General features: G+C 42.3%; 1 protein-coding gene across 2 annotated transcripts in view; it reads right to left on the bottom strand.

The window, feature by feature from the left end:
- The window catches only part of CDH8 (cadherin 8), a 392,145-nt gene extending 370,174 nt beyond the window's left edge, over positions 1-21,971 (bottom strand). The window contains exons 1-2 of one of the 2 annotated variants that reach the window (XM_004371523.1): positions 21,220-21,971; positions 7,267-7,717 (exon numbers count right to left, since the gene is read on the bottom strand). In XM_004371523.1, the coding sequence (XP_004371580.1) occupies positions 7,267-7,518 (252 nt within the window). In that variant the 5' untranslated portion in view covers positions 7,519-7,717; positions 21,220-21,971. Of the gene's footprint in view, positions 1-7,266; positions 7,718-21,219 lie in introns of those variants that run through there. The other variant, XM_023726856.1, reaches the window with a different exon arrangement.
- Positions 21,972-22,511: the final 540 nt, after the last annotated feature.

Below are 22,511 nucleotides of genomic sequence, written 5' to 3'. Positions count from 1 at the left end.
CTTAACATGCAAACGACCAGGAAAAATAATGGCATGTCAAGTGTAATTTTCTCACCGGCCACTGACACCGTAAACTGTAATACAGTGTAATTATTTGGCACCTCGTGTCCTTCATACTAAGCACCACCCAAACAATTTCCAAGTTACAGGGAGGAGGGAAGGTTAGAAGGTCAAATTTAAAGAGAGAAAATGAGTCAGTGCCTTGGAGGAAGAGAATTATAAATAGATGTGGCATCACCAGCAAGAGAGTTATATCCAAATAAGGAACTGCTCTGAAGCCCAGGTATGAGGGGAAAAGGGAGGAAAGCAAACAGAGGAATTTATGTAAGAGAGAAGATTTAGGGTAGTAGATTTCTGACCACCTAGAGAGCAAAAGGATCCTCTCACCCACCCTGAAATAAAGTGATATGAGGAATGAGGATTACAGAACCACAGAACAAGAGCTAACGCAACATGGGCTGAGAATCAATAGATGATAGGTAGCTAGCGCTCGGCTACTAACCAAAAAGATGGCAGTTCAAATCCATCCAGAGGTGATCTACTTCCAAAAGATCATAGCCACTGAAAACTCTCTGGAGCAAGTTCTACTCTGACACATACCAGGTCGCCGCGAGTTGGAATCAACTCAACAGCAACTGGTTTGGTTTTGTGGTGCATATGCATAAACACACACACGTGTGTGTGTTTGTGTATAGACAGAGATAGATAATATGAAAACAAAAAAACGCACTGCTGTGGAGTCAATTCCAACTCATAGCAACCCCATAGGGTTTCCAAGACTGTAAATCTCTACAGAAGCAGACTGTCACATCTTTCTCCCATGGAGCCATCGGTGGATTCGAACCACTGATCTTTAGGTTAGCAGTGGAACACTTTAACCACTGCACCACCAGGGCTTCTCATATCTAGATATAGATATATATTTATATTGCTTTATCTTCCCCTTCCATAGGAATATGTATCTCAAATATACAACTCTATAATCCGTCATTTGTTTACAGTTGAGGAAACAGACCCAGAGATGATGAGAGGCTTTCTCTCCCAGTTACTTTGTTGCAAGTTTGAAATAGAAAGAAGTGAGATCTCCAAGAGATTCATGCCTATCTTTCCACTCTGACTCAAAATACTCCAGCCCTATTTCTCTGTTTGCCAGCTATCCTGACTCTCAGCTCCTGAAATAGCTAGTTCCTCGGCCAGAAATGTTCTCCCTTTTCATCCCTACACCCTGGTTCACCTGATTAATGCCTCTCAGCTCACAGGTTAGTCCCTCAGGAAAGCTTCCATCATCGCACAGAATAGGTCAGCTTCCTCTGTGTGTGCTTCAAAGGGACCATATTCCTTACCTTCAGAACACTTATCTCAGTTTACTGTGGCATTTGGGCATGTGATTATTGTTTAATGTTTGTCTCCTTCTGTTGTTATTGCTGTTAGGTGCTGTCAAGTCAATTCCAACTCATAGAGATCCTATAGGATAGAGTAGAATGGCCCCAGAGGATTTTCTAGGCTGTAATCTTTATGGGAGCATACTGCCAGGTCTTTCTCCCACAGAGAAGCTGGTGGGTTCGAACTTCCAGACTTTTGGTTAGGAGCCCAGTGCTTAACCATCGTGCCACCAGGGCTCCTTGATCTCCCTCTAGTTGCCCTTAAGTTCCATGACAGAGAGCATGGATCTATCCATGTTTGCTAAGAGCTGAGATTCCATTGGCAAAGGGAATGCTTAACAGAAATAGGTGCTCTATAAATATTTGTGAAAAGACTTAGTCACCTTCCTGGCTCACAGGGAGGGGCTTTCATGATGGCATCAAGTTGTCCACCTTAAAGCATTCCTGCACATTTTACAACAAGGCTTATACTCTTTGTCCTGGCTGCAAGATTTATTGAAACCATCAAGGGGTTGCTCTTTCTCTTTTCTAAGACCCAAACAAACAGCATATTTGGGTTAAGGGTTCCATAAGCCACTCTGTACTCTGCCAGAATTGTCAAAGAAAGTCAGTGTGAGAGGTTCCATGAGGATACAGGATTGTTCATATTTATGTGTTTATGAAGGTCCCTGGGTGGCATAGTTTATGCTCCGCTACTAACCTACAGTTTGGCAGTTCAAACTCACCCGGTGGTGCCATGGAAGAAAGGCCTGGCTATTTGCTTCCATAAAGATTACATCCCAGAAAGCCTTATAGAACAGTTCTACTCTGTAACATGGGGCCACTATGAGTTGGAATCGACTCAATTGCAAAGGGTTTGGGGTGTTCTTTATGTGTTTATGAACAGGACTCTCTCCACCTTGCTCCACAGAGGACTGCAAGCAAAAGTGGGGTGTGTTTGGCTTGTAGTTGTTCTTTCATAAATCCAGAAAGCAGATTTCTGATACAGTGTGTGCCACACATTTGATGATGGATTGGAAGATACTAGAATCACCACCCTGTGCTTCTTCATACCACTGGTAAGGAGGCGGACGGAGGCAGCTTTCATAGATGTGATCCCAGCAGCCTCCTCAAAGAGAATGGTTTCAACAAGTGACCTTCTCCACTATCACTACCTCAAACAAACATTTTTAAAAATCAGTACATAGAACCAATGTTTGAAACTACCCAGCTGGTCTATAAAATACCAATATGAAAGACAGAACACAGAAGCAATGTATTGGTCCCATTATTGAAAAATAAGATTTATAGTAAATCTTATTGAGTTTATAACACTAAAAATGCCTTCTTTATTTAACTTAATTATTCACTAATTTATTCATGCAAAATATTTATTGAGCACTTCCTATATGCAGGCAATGTTCTAGGTTTGGGGGCTGTATAGTAAAGAACAACCCCAAACCCACTGCCATTGAGTCAGTTCTGACTCATAGCCACCCCCCAGGGTTTCCAAGGCTGTAAATCTCTACAAAAGCAGACTGCCACATCTTTCACTCACAGAGCTGCTGGTGGTTTCAAACCATTGACCTTTCGGTTAGCAGTCAATCGCTTTTACCCCTGAGCCACCAGAGCTCCTTAGTACAGAACAAAGGAGACAAAAACTCTTTTCTGTATGGAACTTCTAGTGGGAGACAAACCATAAACAAGATAAAGTATAGCCTATGTTACGGAATGATTGTCAGAAAGAAGACAAAAATAAAGCATAGACAAAGGGTATGAAATAATAGAGGAGAGGCAGTTATATTTTGGACAGGAGGGACAGGGAAGCCCTCTCTAAGTATATGACTTTCAACTTCATTCTAATTCAGTAGAAACTGTAAAGGTTTATGTTGCTTCTAACCAAGGAAATCCTTAGTTGTCCTGCCTTATCTCCCTAACTTTGCATAAGCCCTTCTGTCCAGCTGTCTCACCTAGCTTTCCATCCCACCAATGGAAACTACCAGATGGCCTACCCAGGTTGAATCTAGTCACTCTTCAAAACGCAACGGTAACATCACCTTCAACCTATCCAACTGGGATTGATGAAGGCGCCCTTCCTGGGGTTCCAGATTCGTGTGTTCACCCAGTGTTGTATTTAATTTTTTAGTTTGTTTGTCCACTACTCCAACTACACACACACACACACACACACACACACACACACACACAAACACATACACAGTTAAAAATACAATTATGACCACGGTTCCTATGTACCAGGTACTATGCATACACCATATTATCTACTCCTATATTCTCTATCTTATTTGGAAAACCCTTAGAGAGGTTGGGTAACTTCCCCAGTTATTCAGCCAGAAAGTGGCAGAACCAAGATTCAAACCACTGGAGAGTCCACCTCTTATCTTTATGCTCTTTCCTCTGCATCCAGCTGCCCACCAATACAGTGACAACAAAGGGTGGATGATGTAAGGATGTATGGGAAGCTCTGAAGAGCCAATCACATGAAAACTGGCTCTGCCCTTGAGCTTGAACTCAGCCTGCCAGGCCTGAGGCCCCTCTGTGGAGACTCACAGCTGGGCCTTTTAAAAAGCAGACATGCTCCTGAGTAACTAATGCCCCTCAGCCGGTTCCTGGGGAGAAGCTTGGCGGTGGAACAGTTTAAAAAGCTGAGTGTGGAAGAGTGTGCACAGAGATAAAACACTGTAACGCACTGGTGGGCATGCCGATACAGATCATCCCCACACTCAGCCTGACTTACAAGTTGAAGCAGTCTATCTAAAATCTATTATTGGCTTAGCTATAACCCAAGATTCCCAAACACTAAGCTATAATAATTTCAGGAGCAATTTTCTTAGGAGAAAATATGTATGATTGGAAATGTTTACTGGAAAATTCTTCCAAAAAAATTAGTTTAACTGTGATGTAACAATTATTTTGGAATTGGCTGATGTAGGGAGCAGGGAAGGGCTCCCTGGGTGGTGTAAATGGTTAAGCGCTCAACTATTAGCTGAAAGGTTGTGGTTGGAAACCACCCAGAGGCTGTCTCGGAAGACAGGACTGGCGATCTGCATCTGAAAGGTTACAGCCTTGAAAACCCTATGGAGCAGTTCTACTCTGCACACATGGGGTCACCATCAGTCAGAATCGACTCAAAGGCACCTAACAAGTACAACAGAGAGCAGGAAAAGGGCTGTACTATAAAACAGTCACCAAGATTCAAGAGGAGCATTTTGGCCATTTAAAAATCCTACAGTTCATTAGTGACATTTCTGTCATTCAGAGAAACATGGACATCTCAAGTATTATAAAGTTAGGAAAGGATGCTGAATGCTTGGCCACTTGCCTCTATTTCTATTACTACTTCATTTAATGAATGATGGTGAAATTCGTCATCAGACTTTGAGTCCAGAGCAAACCTGGCTTTAATTACTTTTTCTATTCCAATAAAAATGGAAAATTCTCTTGGGCAATTCACAGCATGTTTGATTATTTACATTATACAAGACAACATAAGAGTGAATACCCCCATAAGGGGTTAACTAAGAGAAACAGAAAGTACCTGTCTATTACGTATGTACGCATTTCCAGAATTTCCTATGGTACAAAAATGACTTGCCTTAGTGCTTGTTAAAGAAGTTCTGAGTATCCAGAAAGTAGGAATTTAAGGACCTGCATTCTATACTCAGTAACTATTAAGTGCAAATTATAGATTAAAACTCAGGGTAGCTAGTTACTAAAATGTAATAGGGTATGATGGATAAAATTATGGCCTTGAGAGTCTGCAGTAAAATTCTAACCCAGGTGGATCATTTACTAGCTCTATGATCTTAGTTTATTTACTTAATCCATCTAAGCCTCAGTCTTTGTATCTATAAAAAAAGATAATGCTGTCAGGAAGCCCACATCCAAAACATGCCCGGCTTGATGTCTTAGAATTCTGAGTTTTTCACATTTTAGAAACATATTAAAGTATATAAACTGTGTAATAGGTAACACTCTCAGCAGGGTCTGAGGTGGTATCCTATAATCAAGCAAATTAACATCTCTGCAGCCAACTATATGAACAGTCACAGTAAATGGGATGCATTATGACTATAAATAGCTTCAAGTCAGTTCAGGTTAGGTTTTTCTGCTACCTGAGCTCATATCAAGCATACAAAAAATCTGTCAGAGATTTTTACACTTTGGACTTATGAATAAGGAGCGTAGACTTGTTGTATACTTATGTGTATGTGTAAGAGAGGGAGGGAAGCAAAGAAGCTGAAGCTGAAAGGCTGTGTTAGGACTCAATAGAGTTGTGACCACAAAATACTTTCATATTAGTTCTTAACATTCAATAAACATTCAATATGGGTCAGAATGTGAGTCCCTTATGGGCAGAGACCATTGTTTTGTTCACTGGTATGCCCTCAGGTGCCTAAAACAGTGTCTGGCTCATGGGAAGGGGTCAATAAATATTATTGGAATTAATTATTATGTTTCCTTTTGTGAATCATAGCTCTCTATTAAAGACAGAGATGAGGTCTTCTATGTTTATTGGGTACATCCATATGCCGCCCATCCCACCCCACACCTCACAACATCCAGCACAGGTGTCTGTTTCTCTATAACACTACCCAATTATTATTTCCATGGTAGTCTATTGCTGTGTACATAACAAGCCTTGCTATTTTTACTGTTGACACTCTTTCTTTCGACAGCCCTACAAATCTCAAGGTCAGTTCTAGGTACCCAGGCAGCTGTCCTTCTTTCTTGAAAGCACAAGCAACTTCCTGTGATACTTTCTCATCCAAGCTTCCCTAGTCTGAGTGGAGCCACAGGCAGTGAGAAAAAAAACAATCCTTAGGCACCCTCAGATTTGTTTTCAAGACAGTAGGGTAGAAGCAGAAATTCACATCAGAAGTTTCTAGTAAACCACAAAGAGTTAACTCAAGTCTTGAAGATCAATATTCAATTTCTCTCATATGTATAATTTTTCTTTTAAACCACTATACTTGGGAAATGAATAACATTGGCGTGATTCACTTCTGAATCTAACTTATCAGGACAATCAGCCATTGGCAGGCTTGTTTTTGGAATTCTACCTAGGATGATGGTGTGTGTCAAAATTAACAGACGCTTATGAATAGTTCTGAGGATTAAACACGTATAGTCTTTACTAACTCACAGCGTGATTTTGGAAAGCAGGCAGTATATGTGTCCCCAAGGAGTATTTTTCTACCTGCTAACAACAACAAAACAAATGTGATCCAGTCTAATGCACCATGCGTACACACAAATAGACACAGACCTCAGCAAAGATTTTGATTCCATACTTTCGATTCCATCTGACAATGAGTGAGCTAGTTTCCTATTACAGAGTTTATCTCATTATAGTACAAAGCACTCTTAAGCCTCTGTTCTGAGCATTTCCCTTTGCCCACTGTAAGTTAATGATTATAACAAACAAAAAAAATTGGGAAAAAAATCTACCTGCAAATGGAGATCCGTGGCCTCAAATTAAAAACAACAAAATAACTTTTTTAGGAACTGAGGTGCTGGGAATTCAAACTGAGCAAAAGCATATACCTCTTCAAGTTCTAAAAGCTAGAGAAAAGTTTTGGCATGCAGATTTCTTTTGTGAAATAAGAAGCAAAAGCTTATTTGTTTATGCATTGTATGAGTATTACTGCATCTTTGGTATTGTGGAGGAAGTGAGGAGATTGGCTTTCCCTGGAAGACCAGTTTATCTACATTTAAAACTGTTGCCTTGGGATTATTCATATTCCTAAAAAAAGTAAACTATCCAGCCCTGTGGCCTAAAGGATTTACAGCTAAGTATGGCAACAACCGTCAGGAGTCTTATGTTAAAGATCTAAAGACCACAAACAGACCCTGAAATCGGGATCTTAAAAATGCAGCTTACCCGGCCAACAAGAATCGGTTCTGGTCCAGAAAACTCTTCGAGGACAAACATTTGATTCCAAACCCAGCCTCTTTTGGAGCGGTTCAAAATCCGCTGTTCTTCACTCAGCCTGTTTAGTTCCAAAGGGGATCCACTCATTAAAACTTGAGACTGATTCATCGGAGCCATGTAAATGCAAGGGGGAAGAGTAATCCATAATATTATTAATGGAGTCCAGAGATCCAAGAGCATTTCCGCTAGCCGTTCTGGCATGGTCCCACCAGTTAAGCAAATCACCACGAAAATGAGACAATTATTTTTTTTGCCTCTGGTCTGCAGCCATCCAATTCATCATGCAGCGCGGAGCATTTACTTACAGCTCTGCCACGTGTTTACAGCACGGGAAGCAGACATAATCTAAGCAGTTTTTCTAAGACCACGATCCATTGGCTTTCCTGGCCATTGAAATTTCCTGCAAAAACAAGGAGAAAGAAAGATAAAGGTCCACTGAAGCAGGTTTTAAGCAAAACCACGGCTTTTCAAAGGCACCTAAGCGAGCAATCCGAGGCACGTCCCAAACTCTCGAGTTAAGAAAGTGTATCTGAGAAATAAGAACCAGGAGGCTAATAGTTCCTTTTATCTTTTAAGCTTTATTTTGATTCTAGTATTCATTTTGTATATATGTTACTTATCAAGAACTGTTGCAAGGAATAGCAATTCTCCCTTCTTTCTTTCCTTCCTTGCTTCCTTCTCCCTCTTTCTTGCATTCTTTTCTGTTTGTTTCATTGTTACCCTCCTTTTGGAATAGAATCCCATCTGGAATGCATTTTGGGGGTGTATGCTATTAGCCCCAAATGAAGCCCCACTTTTACAGGCAAAATTTTTTTTCCAACCAGTTTAAAGAAAGAGTCTAGTTCTCCCTATGCTGGACTGTATGAAAAAAATTAGCCTTTAAAGGGGCAGAAAAAAAAGAAAAGGGGAGTGTCCCTAATTTTCACAGTCTTAGCTGCCATAATCATTGCAAAGGATTGTCCAGTTCAGGATGCAGAATGCAATTCTTGGCCAGGATGCTAATAGTGAGTGAATAACATTAGAATGCTCCCAGAGAGCAATTCTGTAATGTCCAGCATGTATGCTATAATCAGGAGAGTGTCAGGACTCCTGTTCTAAATGTACAGTTGAACAGGAGATTTAAATTATGAAAAGCTCCTTTGGGAATGAAATATGGTAAAAATACAATTTTCAATTGAGGAGAGTCAGAATAGGATGGCCAAAAAAATCCCCATCACCTGAGGTGTCAAATACATTTTTTTGCTTACCTTCAGTGTGGCGAAATGTGTTTCTTCCCTCTCAAAAAAAATTATTTTTAAAGAAATAATGTGCACAGCAGTTCTCAGAATGAAGCCTTGCTGAGCTGGATTAAAAGGGAAAATAATTCCTCAGGACACCACTGGGAACAGTGTGGCTGAGGGAATTCATAATAGGGTAGGGAACCTTTTCACCTCTAGGTCCTTGGTTCCATTCTGGCTCAGATTGGGAAAGCGAGAAAATCATTAATGTTGGCTGAGCTGGTGAGCGGCCTTAGTGAAGCCAGCTGAAAGGTGCAGACTCAGATTCCGCTGCAAACGCGGGCAGTATCTGATCTAACGAGATGGCCAGTGGAATCGCCCTGCTTGTCACTCTGCCTGGGTCCAGAGTTCAGTCACAAGGACTTTGCACCTCAAAAGAGGTCCCACCCTGATAAGTGCATAGGGGAGACAATGCAAATTTTGGGAACTGAAGGGAAGAATAGCTTTCAATAGGGAACCAACTCAAAGAAAAGACAGTCTAGAAAAATGTAATTTTTTGGGAATTGCAACACAGGCAGGAAATCAAGTCTTTCCTTAAAACAGATTTCTGATAAGACCTTCTCTCCTCCCAGTGTGACAGTAGATCTTTGAGGCTTCAAAATTAAAACAAAATGGAATTCAAAATGTCCCAAAAGGAAATCCCAAAATATTCGTATCTTTCTGAATTGCCAATCCACTTATTTATTTAAACAGCACTGATAGCACATTCACTACACACCACTCTATGCTGAAGTAGTATGGTGCCATTCTGGAAAGCATCTGGTTTGAATCCCAGCTTACCCCACTAGTTATCCGTAACAATGGACAAGATATTCAAGTTCTCTGAGCTTCAGTTTTCTCTTCTGCATAACTGGAAAAGGAACAATTCCTACCATATGGGGCATCGGGATGATTCAGAAACAAGACACATAAAAAGCAGCCGGCACATGGGAAGCACTCAATGAACTAGTTACTCTTGTTATCCTGAGCCTGACAGTGAGGCTGGTGACCACATGGCCCCTGCCCTGGAGAAGCTCAGAGTCTGGTAACAAAGAAACAGATGAACAGATGAACGAAGAGTGAAGCTCTTGACTTCTACAGTGGGAGTGTGGGCAACATAATGGGGTGGCACAAAGGAAGGAGCCCAAAAATATTGTGGCAAGTGGGAGGATGAGGATGATGCTGATGAGGAAAGAGTTGGACCATTTTACACAGAGGGTGAGCCTGTTCTAGCCATGGAACTTCAGCCTAAACACTTCCCCAGGAAAGGATACTTATTCTCTCGAAACATACTGTTTAATTATAGTCCATACTGGACTGCTCAATAGCCATCGTCTGACATCCTCTACTGGCCTGAGTTCTGCAGAGGCAGAATAGCAAGATGGTAGTGTGAGTAATGTCTAGTGTCAGCCCGTCTGGGTTTAAATTATTGTTAATAATTGGTCCTTGGTTTGTCCACTTACTATCTGTATAACTGGAGACCAGTTCATAATAATAATAGTAATAATAATAATACCTACCAAAGAGGTTTATTTTGAGGATCAAAGGAAATAATCTTGGTAAAACACTTTGGAAAAGCTAGCTTTTAAATCTGTCCTGAAAACTGTTCTTTTAAATTGTGCCAAATACTGCACAAGTATACCCTTGATGTCTGTTTTGTTGTTGATGATTCTGGGGCAAGGAAGCTTCCTGGAGGAGGTGTTACCTAAATGTTGAGAAGGAATTAGCCAATTAGGGAATGCATGAGTGTAAAAGGACATTTCAGACAACCAATGGACAAGAACAAGACCACCAGCTAGTCCAGGATCTATGAACGAATCAGCATCTATGGGTAGTCTTCAGATTATTAACTACTAGATCACCCAGTCCATGGTCACTATGCATGCCTTCCCACCCACCAAATTCATACTAGTCATGATATGTGATACAGCGCCCCCTCTTCTCTGAAAGTTCTTTGTGAACTGAGGGCATGTGTGATTTGTCCACAGCTTTGGGCTATAAAAATGTGTGCCATCTCAGGGGAAAAGTATGAGAGACAAGTGAGTGCTGTTCCAGTCCAACTTCTTATTCATTTATTGTGAGAAAGGGAGGAGTGACTTGTCCAATGCCCTGTAGTCAGTGTAAAGCTACAGCAGAAATAAGCCCAGTGCAGCAGAAACTGTTCATCATCCTGGCCATTCCCATCGCCAGTACAGTGCTAGCACCTAAACACTCGTATACCGCTTCTCAACTGTTGCCAAATTCTTGTATCATCTCATATTATCTTGAAACAAGCTCAGCTTACTTAAAAAGTGGAAAGCTGACATTATTTGTCATAAATAGAAGATAACTGTAAAATTACCATACTAATAGTAAATATTTAGAAAGTGCCTGGAAAATAAGTCATCAAGAAGGACTACACATGTAGGTGCATAACCCTATGACTTTTTTACTGACTTTATCATCATTCCCATTTTAGAGATAAGCAACTGAAGTTCAGAGAGGTTAGTATTCCAACTAATGTTTTATCTTCACTTAACTAGATACTGTCAAACCCTGAAGACATCTCTCTTTTTTGTTAAAAAGGAAGACAAGCAACAGTTAGAGGCAATGGCGTGCTGCTGAACATTTAACAAGTGGTTTTCCAAAGAAAAAAAAAGAAATGCTGATATGTAGTGTGTTTTCACTTCCATTGTATACATACTCTCACTGTGATGATCTGAAGTTACTAACATGTCTGTAAACTGACTCAGACAGTCCCTAAATTTTTAAAAATCTGGCTCTGATAGCTGGAAGAGCCTGCTCCAGCACAGCCCTTAGTGGAGTGCCACTGAAATATTAATATGCAAACAAATTACCTGGAAATCTTTTTAAAATGCGGATTCTGATCCAGTGAGTCTAGAGTGAGACCTGAGAGTCTGCCTTTCTAACAATCTCTCTTGCTGCTGATCTGGGGACTACACTTGAAAGAGGAATAAGACCAGCTTCCAACTCAGACCTTCTCCTAGACGAAATCTGAAGGCTTCAGTGGTGTGTTGGAAGAGTCACTTCCCCGTCATTTAATGCCATGTCCATGCACGACTTACCATCACTGTGCATACAGGAGTGCGCACACATACCAGACTTTGGGAAATCCTGCACCACAGTATGCAAATATATGAGATTTTGCATGCTTTCATAATGTACTGCCCGCCCCCCGCCCCGCCATTGTCCATATCTAATTTACTGGTAGCACTAGGAATTGCCCAGCTAACTGCTGTGTCCGCATGCACATGCATGCTATCTTGGGATGGTGAGAACTGGCTTTCAAGGTGCTCTTGCCATTTGAAAAGAACTGGGACTCTAGTGTGACAATTACAACCATACTATCTGTATGCTTGAACCTCTTCCATGGGCAAAGCTAATGTTGTACTCTTTGATGATCAGAGAATAAATAGCTTTACAGAAATTCTTGAGATGCAATGGAATGCTATGTCACTGTTATCAGAATTAATAAACATTGTGAATAGTAGCTGCATACACAAACTGCTTACCTCTACACAGAGAAGAAGAAATTGAGTACGGTTGTAAAGCTGGGGTAAAAAATCAATTTATTTTTAGATTTCCCAACCACAGTACGTCTGTCTGGCCAAGCAATCCACTTTATTATAATGCTGCTGCGCTGATTTACACCCAGATACGGAGAAGAAGAGATTTTACAGTCTCTCCAGATTCTTACATATAAGAGAGTACTTAGAATTCCCTAATAAGAAGATATCTTCTCCTGAGTAAGAGACTTGTAATCCGACTTTTCATTAATACTTACATTTTAGAGATAGTTCTAATTACAGTTTTGGATCTTACTCTGCTGACCCCAACATTTTGTCAAGGTGAACTCGGTCAATTCTCAGGTATGTTAAGTCATTATGCAAAAATATATTGCTCCATCGATTTTTGTAAGCAACGTGGATTAAAGCTTCAAATGATGAGCCTCACGTTGATGGGTGAAGTCTAAAATAAAAACAGGCTTTTACAAACACTTCAGGATTCAATCCAGCAGATTATTGTGGTTGACAGGAAATTATGCTTTTATTACCCACTGGGCTTAGTGGCCACAATATTTCGTAGAAGCAAAATGACACACAGGACCAGAGACTTTTCATTAAAAATGTTTCTGACCTTGAATTTAGAGCCATTAGCAGGCTGCTTCAAAACAGGTAAATGCACAGTGAATTCAAAGTGGCGTTTCATGAACACAAGGGATGCAATTCAGTGTGTGGCCCAGTGCAATTCACACCAAGCCCAGTATGGCTGAAGCAGAACAGGCAGGGGAGGTCTTTGAATTTTAGAGGGGAATGATATTTGCTTGTATCCAAATATAAATAACACAAGAGAATCACCTTTCCTAAATCCTTCAGAGTTCCCTGACCAGATTCTCTTGGTGGAAAAGGAATCTGAAATTTTTTATGTACACACACGCGCACACACACACACACACAAATATATATTTCTGCGTGTGTGTGTGTGTGTGTGTGTGTGTGTTTATTTCTCCCCTCAGCAACAACCCTTCTGGTCATCTAACTTTGTTTGGCATCAGACCCTCAGACCATATACTTATCCAGATGTCAATTCGTCTAAAAGCATACAATTTGCTTGTTTTGACATGCAAGATAATACTTGCCAGATTCATTGCTCTGTTATTGGCATGATTCTCTTTTTTTTTTTCAGGAAGCTTTTGTTTTCTTAAGTCCTAAAATGACTGGTTACTTTGGCAAAAAAACAAAAACAAAATGAAACCTTCTTCTTTCTCGTCCTTTCCCAAGATGGAGTCAGAAGTTCATTATCCACACAGAAGCTTTTTTATCTATTGGAATTTCAGAAAAGGGTGACAAAGCCAGTGACAAAAACAAGAAGGTCAAAATAAGACTCCTTCTCTAATGTTATATAGAGCCAGGCTTGTATTTATAAAACTTCCCTGAATCATAAGGTTAGTTAAGATATTGAAGGTGAATCTATGAAGTAGCACTATATTGAACCCCCCGACTCCAAAAGATGAATATAAGTCCCATACCTCTCTTGCCAGTTACAGACACAGTACTACCACGAAGTCCTTTCTCAAGTCTAATCTAAATCCCGCCTCCTCTATTAAAAACCCACATCCCTTGCTGTCTTTAAATCACTTGTTCAAAATTTAAAAGCCAAAGACTTAATGAATGAAAACAATTCGTGCTGGCCATCTAAATCAAAGCAACCAATCTAAGTCAATCTAACTCTAATCAATCTTGAATACAGCTGGATGGCGGGGAGTTCCATGGGGTAGTGGCTAAGAACATTGACTTTGGATTCAGACAGAAGTAGATTGAATCAAGGCTCTGTCACTCATAGGATGACTGACCTGGGCAAAGTCTGAATCTCAGTATTGGCAGATGAGAAAACTTATGCTACGTTGAATACCATCTAACTTGAAGGAGCGGAAGAAAGATGCGGGAGTCTGCTTCTGTAAAGATTACAGCCCTGGAAACCTTTTGGGGCAGCTCTACTCCGTCCCATAAGGCTGCTAGGAGTCGAAATTGACTGCTGAGCAACAGATTTTTCATTTAACTTGAAGGACTGCAGATACAATTAAATAAGATAAATTACGTATAAACCATTTTGTCACTGTAGCAGTAATAGTCACTATTTTATTTAGTATTAGTGCTTGCCAAAGAATATTGACTGATTTTTAAAATTATTTTTATTTCAATTTCTTGCTGTATGTTTCAATGGGGAAAATTTAAATGTTCTAATATATAAACCTGTTGCCGTCAAGTCGATTTCAACTCATAATGACCACATCGGACAGAATAGAACTGCCCCATAGGGTTTCCAAGGAGCAGCTGAGGGATTCAAACTGCCCACCTTTTTGGTTAGCAGTCGAGCTCTTAAGCACTGCACCACCACAGCTCCACTATGATATATAGGCAGGTAATAAATAAAATAATCTTTTCCAACACTTGATTTAAAAAAAAAAAAAGGCATAAGCCAAGATGGATCTAAATGAAACAGAATTTTACGGTAGCTTTTCCAACCTATGGGTAATAATTTTTTATATTACTGTTAATAACTTCACATAATTTGATGAGTCCTCTGAAGGGCCGTATTTTGCCCCCCAGGCAACTGTGCCTCTCCTTTTCACAGAGGACATGTCATTGTCCACCAAGGTTTTCTCCTGAAAGGCAAAGTTCAAGTACTGCACGTCCATGCCAAGGCTATTCACTTTGACTAAAATTAGAATAGCTCATCGAAAACATAGCTTGGTACTTCTCTTCCACAAGAGAAGTTCCATCGCATTTCTTAATCATTTATATCCATGTGAGGATGAACCAGGTGGAGAATCCCTAGTAATTCAAAGATGAGGTCAATGCAATATCGAAACACCACTCAGAAGGGACCTCAGAGAAGATAACGGTAATTGTAGATCGACTTCTGGTAGTGTCTTCTTCCAAAAAATTTCAACACAATTTTTATACTCATTTCAAAGAAATTTAATACTACTGGTGACAGATAAAGATGAGAAGCTTTCCCTTCTTTCTTTAAGAAATGTGGAAATGGTTAAAATCAGTTATATCACATAACCAGGGTTACAGAGTCAGTTAAACTGAAACTGAAATGCAGCCAAGACTCTCAGTATAAGTCACGATTCTGCCAGTTAGATTATACTGCATAGTAACCACCCTTACAAGTGTACCCTACTGTCATTCTTGCATGTTTCAACGACTTTATAGCTTAAAAGCCACCCACTAACACTGGCAACAGGAGCTATGGACACGGATGATACAGAGGCAGACAGTCAGACAGATAGTGGGTGATCATTTGACAAAATGAATGAGATATCACATGTATATATGGTTCATGAACATCAAGGGAAGTACTTACACAGATAATAACGTATATTATCTTCAGCTATTGTATAATAATTTTGGTGAAATCTAAATACTTCTACAAGCTTGTTTACCTCTCTAATCAAAATAGGTATAATTTTTTTTTTTTTGTATTTTTGAGCATTCCCATTTTGAAGATAGAAATACTTGGATACAGAAAAGTAAAATTCTATTTGTCAAGTTCAAGCAGCAATAGATTAATAAAGAATGGAATACGCCCTGGTAAATTTTTCTATCAAATCTGGAATACTAAAAGGATTTTGGAGATGAGGTTACTCAAATAAGGAAGAAAAGCATTCCCTTCTAATATTTATTCTCCCTTCTCCCTACAAAGCTACTTATTTTATGTTATTTGTGTCACATCGGGAATCAAATAATCATATTTTATGTATTTATCGAGAAAAAACAATACATGAAAAATACTGTTTTAACTGCTAGTAGAACATGCATATGCTATGATAACATTTTATTTTCATTTAGTGAGATATCTAGAAAGGATTAAGCTGATTCATTTAATATTCGTTTGCAATATAGTCACCATGCTTAAAATATCAATAAACACACCAACAGAAACACCTTATCATGGCATATATAATTGTTTTCCTGGTTGTGCATGTGAGCGGCAGGGATCCTGTTGATTAAAATCATTGCAAAACAGTATAAAGTTGTCTTCTAACACACCCAGACTTGCAATTCACATGAGGTTAGCCTGAGTGGATCCATCAAAACACAAAAAGAAAGGAAAGAGAGAAAGAAGGGAGGGAGGGCGGAAGGGAGGAGGAAGTTCCTCCTCAGTTATTTTTTACAGGTTCCCAGCAAGGCAAAGGTGCAGATACTGTTTGGGTTATACAGGCAACAATTTCATAGTCAGAGCATTTTTCCCTATAAACTATAACTTTGCATCACATATAGTTTAATAGGATTCCTTGATACAAGTCAAGTCTTGGATGCAGTCTCGTTTTTACAAAGCTGAATTATGTCATTGTTATATACCCATATCATTTAAAAATTGATTGTGAGGGAGAAAAAAAAGTGCTTTGTGAAGCATAAGTAAAACTGTTTGTAAAAAATGAGAAAAGCTGTGTCTAAAAACAAACTCAGGACAATTTGTGAAATTTCTGTAGAGAAAATTGAGGTAGATAGTCACAATACTGGACCGTGGATATTATTTATCCCCGCCCCCCACCTTTACTGAAAGTAGCCTAGTAAAAGAGGGTGGGGGAGGGCAGAGTCTTTGCTAAGTCGTTAATGCATTAAATGAACGTTTACTGACCACTAACTCTGTACTTAGCCCTCTACCAGTCATCTCTAGCATTTGCAATTATCTTTGGCAGTGAGGGTAGAGAAAGAAAGTCTTTGGAGGCTTGAAATATAAGTGTTATTCTTCTATGATGTTTTCCAAAGAGATATGGAAAATTACATCTATATGTTTCTTTCTGCTAAAAGAGCTTGGAAAAAAAAATGAAGGCAAGAAGGTGGATGATATTTATGATAGGGAATAGCACATGACATTTAAAACTCAGGAAATAAAAGCTTGGGACGTGATAGAAAAATGAAACAGTATTGGCCCCAGTGCTTTGCCATGAAGTGGCAATGAAGATTTAGTTAGCGTCAACATGTGGGAGAAGAAGCTAAATGGCATCCCTTGAACTTATTTCTTTCTTGACCTTTTGAAGTTACCAGGTTCAACTAATTTTCTCCTCTTGGTTACATCTGAAGCGGCTTCCAGAGGCCGGAACCAAGGGCTCAGCAGAAATAGATTGCTCATCACAACCTTCTGTACAAATGAAACAAGAAAGGACTAATAACCCTTTGGTTAATTTGGTGAATTAAACCCTACCAATCAGATGATGGCCTTGGTTCATCAAATATTGCTCCATTTCATAAATAAACATTTACCAGATGGGGAGCGTGGATTAACAGCACCACAAGCAAATAACATTTTTTAAAAAGATTGCTTAATATGCAAATCTGAGACTCCAAAAGGACGAATCAAGTCATCCAAGGCAGATGAAATGGCAAAGGGAACATGATAAAAATTTAAGACTTGAACCGGTAAACATCTGGGCATACTTTCAAGAAGTAAGGGGTGTGTCTTTGTGCGTGTGTACAACACATAGTACAGAGAGAGCAGCAAGAATCATTCTTGGTTTAATTCCACACCCTGTAAGAAGTGGAATGTAATACACTAAAGTTAGGACTTGGTATATCTGTTAGTCTATTTCGACAGCAAATGCACTGAGCAAACTGCATTTTTCCCCTGTTGGGCTGAATAACCTTGTAAGAAATATAAAATGATTGAAATTGGTATCAATAGTTCACTGAGCACAGTATTTTCAAAAAGAAGTCTAGGGATCTTAAATTGTATCTGTAATTGAAAGGCTAATGGGCTTATGCTTGTTCCCCGATTTGTCAAACGCAAAACTTTGCTGATGATCCAGAAAAGTGTGGTTGGAAATGTCAATTGAACATCACTTTACTGGCAAAAGCTTTTGGTTTTGCAATGGAAATTTGCTCAAACTGGAATGTGGATAAAGCCATGAGGTGTGCCACCTGGAAGAGTAAAATATTTAGTTTTTTTTTTTAACATCATCAACTTACTTATGCTGATAAGGTTTTCTGAACAGTTGATGAAGTGTGAATTCTAACTTAGCTATTTGTTTCTGTTCATTTTTCTGAACCAATAAACAATGAAAGGAACCTGGAAAGCAAAGCCCTGAGGTAAAATTTCTTGAATAGAATCATTATATTCTCATTCTTTGAAGTTCCCTTGCTTTGCTCCAACAATCCAATGCTCCCTGCTAACAAGGAGTTATCAGACCTTAAAAGCTGTGCATAGTTTACAGGGGAATGTTATATTATGAGTATATTTAGATGACAGCCTTTACAAATGACTTTTCAAATGGTCCATTTTCTTTCTTTTTTTTTTTTTACATCGGACACGCTACCGGTAGCTTCTTAAAAATGTGTCCAGTGTTAAACCATTCAAGAGTTGCTTTAGCTGGATACTATCTTGACAACAAACAGTTCTACACAATAGCCACCATAAAGTTATTTTCCAGGGTAAGGACTTCCCTTCAGAGCTGTCATGTACACAGCAGACAAATAGAGCTGCTATTCTGGAGAGGGTTACTATGAAACAGTCTATGTTATCTTCAGCTAAACTAATACACCTTCAAGAGCATAAGAAATGCATCCCAGACAGCAGAAAGCCAAGAGTCCTGTGTGCGAAGATTTATTCATCTAGAGTTTTGAGGGCTTTAAGAGACTGTAAATCATAAAGCAGAATCACTTTTTTAATAATAATAATTAGACATACGAGATCCAGATTGCAGGGGAGAAAGATTAAAGAGTTTGAATGGCAGCATTACAGCACAGATTTCAGAGACCATCAGCCATGCCTCTAAAACAGTTGCCCTATTTGTGCCAGTCAGGGGATACTTTGATACTCATTTGGGTGGTGTGGGGAACAGGAGTGAGGAAGATGAACCGACATGGTCACTCCTGATTGAAACAGTTCTCGGAGTGCCCAACAAGGCTTCTTTCCCGGTTTTTAGAAGGGCTTTTCCTCAACTCTAAGCCCTCTTCTTAGCCCAAAAACAAAAAAATCAAAGGTGATTTAAAGTCCTGCAACTGTTACAGCATGAAATGTCCATGCTTCAAATCTGCTAAAGCAGAATTACAGAATAGTATTATTAGAATAATTATTAAAGAAGAGGGATAGTCCTAGAAGTTCATTCTGCCACAGAGCACAGGAAAGTGGAAAAACATGTTTGGACCTGACGATTAAGGGGGGAAAAAAAAAAAGAAGTAATCCACAGAGAACAGCCTTCAAAGGTATCAGGCCCCTTTCGGTAGAAGAGTCTCTCTCTCACACACACACACCACACACGCACACAGACACACTCCAGATGAAATCTCTGCAAAGCTGGACAGCGCTGATCAACGGCAATAGACGGGGAGAAAGTCAGCGGTGTTTAGCATGAGCGACAGGGCTCATTTTGCATTCAGTGAGGTACAGCAGCGAGGTTGAATGGATGGAAAATCCCACTCTCGAATTTTACGTAAATATCTCTTTCCCCACATACAGTTTTCCAGTTGGAAAGCTCCTGTAACGAAGCCGGAGGTGACAGCCCAGGGAGGGTTTTTAACCACTGAGATGGCTGTCAGGAGTGTTGTAAAGAGGGCAGGCGCTTCCAAACGGCCCCAACCGACCCCGTGTCCCTCCTAGGTGCTTGGCGAGGGTGCCAGGTGTGAGAGGGCACTGCTCTTCTCTACCTTCGCCAGCGTCCTCTCACCCCCCGTTGTCAGCCCACCAGTACTGTGAAGCCCGGCGAGAGAAAGCCGCTGGCGAATACGATCAGCAGCCCAGGAGCGCTAAGGGATTGTCTGATGGTGCCTCTACAAGAGGGAAACTCTTGTGGAATCTTCAGGAAAGGGTGGTAAAGTTGAAAGGATCTTTTCTCCTTCCTGCTCCTTCGGTTATAAGCTCTATCATTTAATTGGACCTGAAGTGAGCAGCTGTCAGCCTGATTTTCCACTACGGACTAAAGCCGTGCGCTTGCAACCATCAACAATTAATGTTGTTTGATTTCTTACATTTAGCAGCCCAAGCAAACCGCTGCCATCTCCGCTGGCAGAGGCAAACGGCTAGTCCTTGACTTGCCGCCGGCTCGGTGCCTACGGAGAAGGATCAACGATGATGAAACTTTGAGGTTTCGGGCAGATAGGGCTGGGGAGGCTTTGGTCTTGGGAGGGAAAAAGCGGAGGGAATCGTGGATACCTGTTGGTATCAGCTTTGGAGACGGCACATTTGCACTGTCTGCCAGCCTTAGCTGGAGCCAGGGAGAGCGGGAGTAGGTCCCTTACGAACCTGTTACGCGCCGGCAGAACCCAGGAGAGCCCTCTTTTCCTTCTGTCCTGCGAGGAGCGCTACCCACACCCCCAAGGGTTCGCCGATGAGGCGCGGCGAGATGGCAGAAAGCGCAGACCCTGGCTCTGCGGGCGCTAGGAGAAGGGGTACGGAGAACCCGGCTCAGGTGGCCTCTGTGACCGCAGTCTCGCGGGCTCGGAGAGGACACCGCCTGGGGAGTCTGCCCGGGTGAGGAGCCGCGTCTTGGCCAGGGCTGTTTGCAAGGAACCCGGCAAGTTTGCAGCGGCTCCGTGCCTCCCAAGCTCGGCAGCCACTTGTGGGAAAGCCTCCCGCTGGAGGCTCTCGCTGCGGAGTCGTGGCCCGCAGTCTCACCGCAAGGGTCGCTCTCCCTTGCTCCGGGGAGGAGATGCAAAACCCCAGCGAGATGGCACCCCCCCCCCTCCCCGGGCCCTTTCACCACCTTTCCTCTCGGGCTCGCGCCCTCCTCCCCACTAGCGGCTGGTGCTTCCCATTCCCCGCACGGACCCCGCAGTGGAGGCGTGCGGTTGCAGCGGCGCCTGCCTGCATCGCGAGGCGGTGGAAGCTCCAGGCGAACGCAAGGAGACCGGTAGGAAAACTGGAGGGGGAGAGCCTGGGCCGTGCTACTCCCCAGGATCCGCTGTCAGAGCAGTTGGTAAAAACCGTCAGACAAACAGCCCTGAGGCATCCCCATGAACCCTGGCATTTGGGAAAGAAGATGCGGCTCCACCGCGCTCCGGGGCTGGGAAGCCGCATTCATCATCTGGGGGGAAGGAGGCGCGCAAGGGGTCCGGAGGGGCATGGGAATTCCTAAAAGAAACGGTCCCTTCCACGTCCTCCAAGCTTGGAGAAAAATCAGGGGGTGGGGAGGACTTACTCTTGTGGGGCTCCGCGTTGGCTAATGTCAAGCCTCCCAGTTCATAAATGGCTGGAGGGGCTTGGGATCGGCTCCTGCGGGCGGCGAGCGCCGGCCGGTCCCCGCGCGCTAGGCAGGCGCCTCTGGATTCCGTTCATGCCTCTCGGAGCTGCGGAGCTGGGTGCGGAGATGCGGGGCGGGCACGCTGGGCTCTGGGTGTCCGCAGCAGAAAGTGCAGCGGATGGAGGGACGCTCCCGTCTGTGCACGAACCTGCGGCAGCCGACGAGCTTCAAGGCGGCAGGGAGATTCCAAATAAATCCACTAATTCTGGGCTGAGCTCTTCGGCGTGCGAGCCCGCCTGCCTGCCAAATGTAACTGTGAAGTGATGTGGAAAAGTGAGCCGAGCCGGTGCCTCCCCTTACGGATCTCATTGGGCAGAGCGCAAAGGCAGGTCTACCACTTGGAAATTCATGGAAGCAGTCCCCCACCCCGCCCCCTCCCTGCCTTCCCCCTGCGCTTTCGCGCGTTGGCTCGTTTGCTCCCTTTCCGCGACCAAGTGGGCTCACAACTTTTCGCCCCTCGCTCCCGAGCACGCCCCGCGCGTCTCCGCCGCCAGAGCCAGCGGGTGAAGATGCGCCCTTCCGTGCTGTGAGCGCAGCCCGCGAGGGGCCAAGCTTCCGGATAAGAGAGCTGGCAGAGGATGAGAGGATGCGGAGGAGGTACCCGCGACCTTTCTCTCTGAGGTCTCACCTGAGCTCTGGGGCTAGCGTTACCTTGAAAAGCGTCTCCGTGACCCACAGCTGTTTTCCGTGGGAGGAAGAGGATGACACAGGGCAAAGGGGTGTGCATGCCAGCTTACTTCCTCGTTATTCCTAGGTTCTCTTGCGTACAGAGTGGGGGGGTTTGTAAGACAACTATCTATGTATGACTCAGACGTTGTAGTTTAGAGGGTGTGTGTCGCGGTCCTGTCGGTGGATCCCATTCTTAATATCACCGTGCTTCTACTCCTTCGGGGAAAGGAATGAGGGAGAGCCGAGGGGCAGCCACGAGGGGCGCACAAGGAGTGAGTGGGGAGACAAGAGCAGAACTTGCCTGGGAAATAAGGGGAAGGATTGCTGTGTCTTCTCATTGTGTCCTACCCACCAGCTCGCCTCTCCGGCCCCTCCTTACAGATCCCTGCCCCCAGCAAGAGACGTGGCCTGATTTAGTGCTCTGATGGACTCCACTCAGATCTTGAGAAGTGGCCAACCCTGGTATAGAGTCAGTGCAGCAAGGAAGTATGAATCACGAGGTTCAGATGACTTTTCTCATC

The sequence above is a fragment of the Trichechus manatus genome, unplaced genomic scaffold (assembly GCF_000243295.1).
Source record: "Trichechus manatus latirostris isolate Lorelei unplaced genomic scaffold, TriManLat1.0 scaffold00014, whole genome shotgun sequence".
In the NCBI taxonomy this organism is placed as follows: Eukaryota; Metazoa; Chordata; class Mammalia; order Sirenia; family Trichechidae; genus Trichechus; species Trichechus manatus.
The sequence above is the reverse complement of the archived record's forward strand: the minus strand, read 5'-3'. Positions and strand labels throughout refer to the sequence as shown.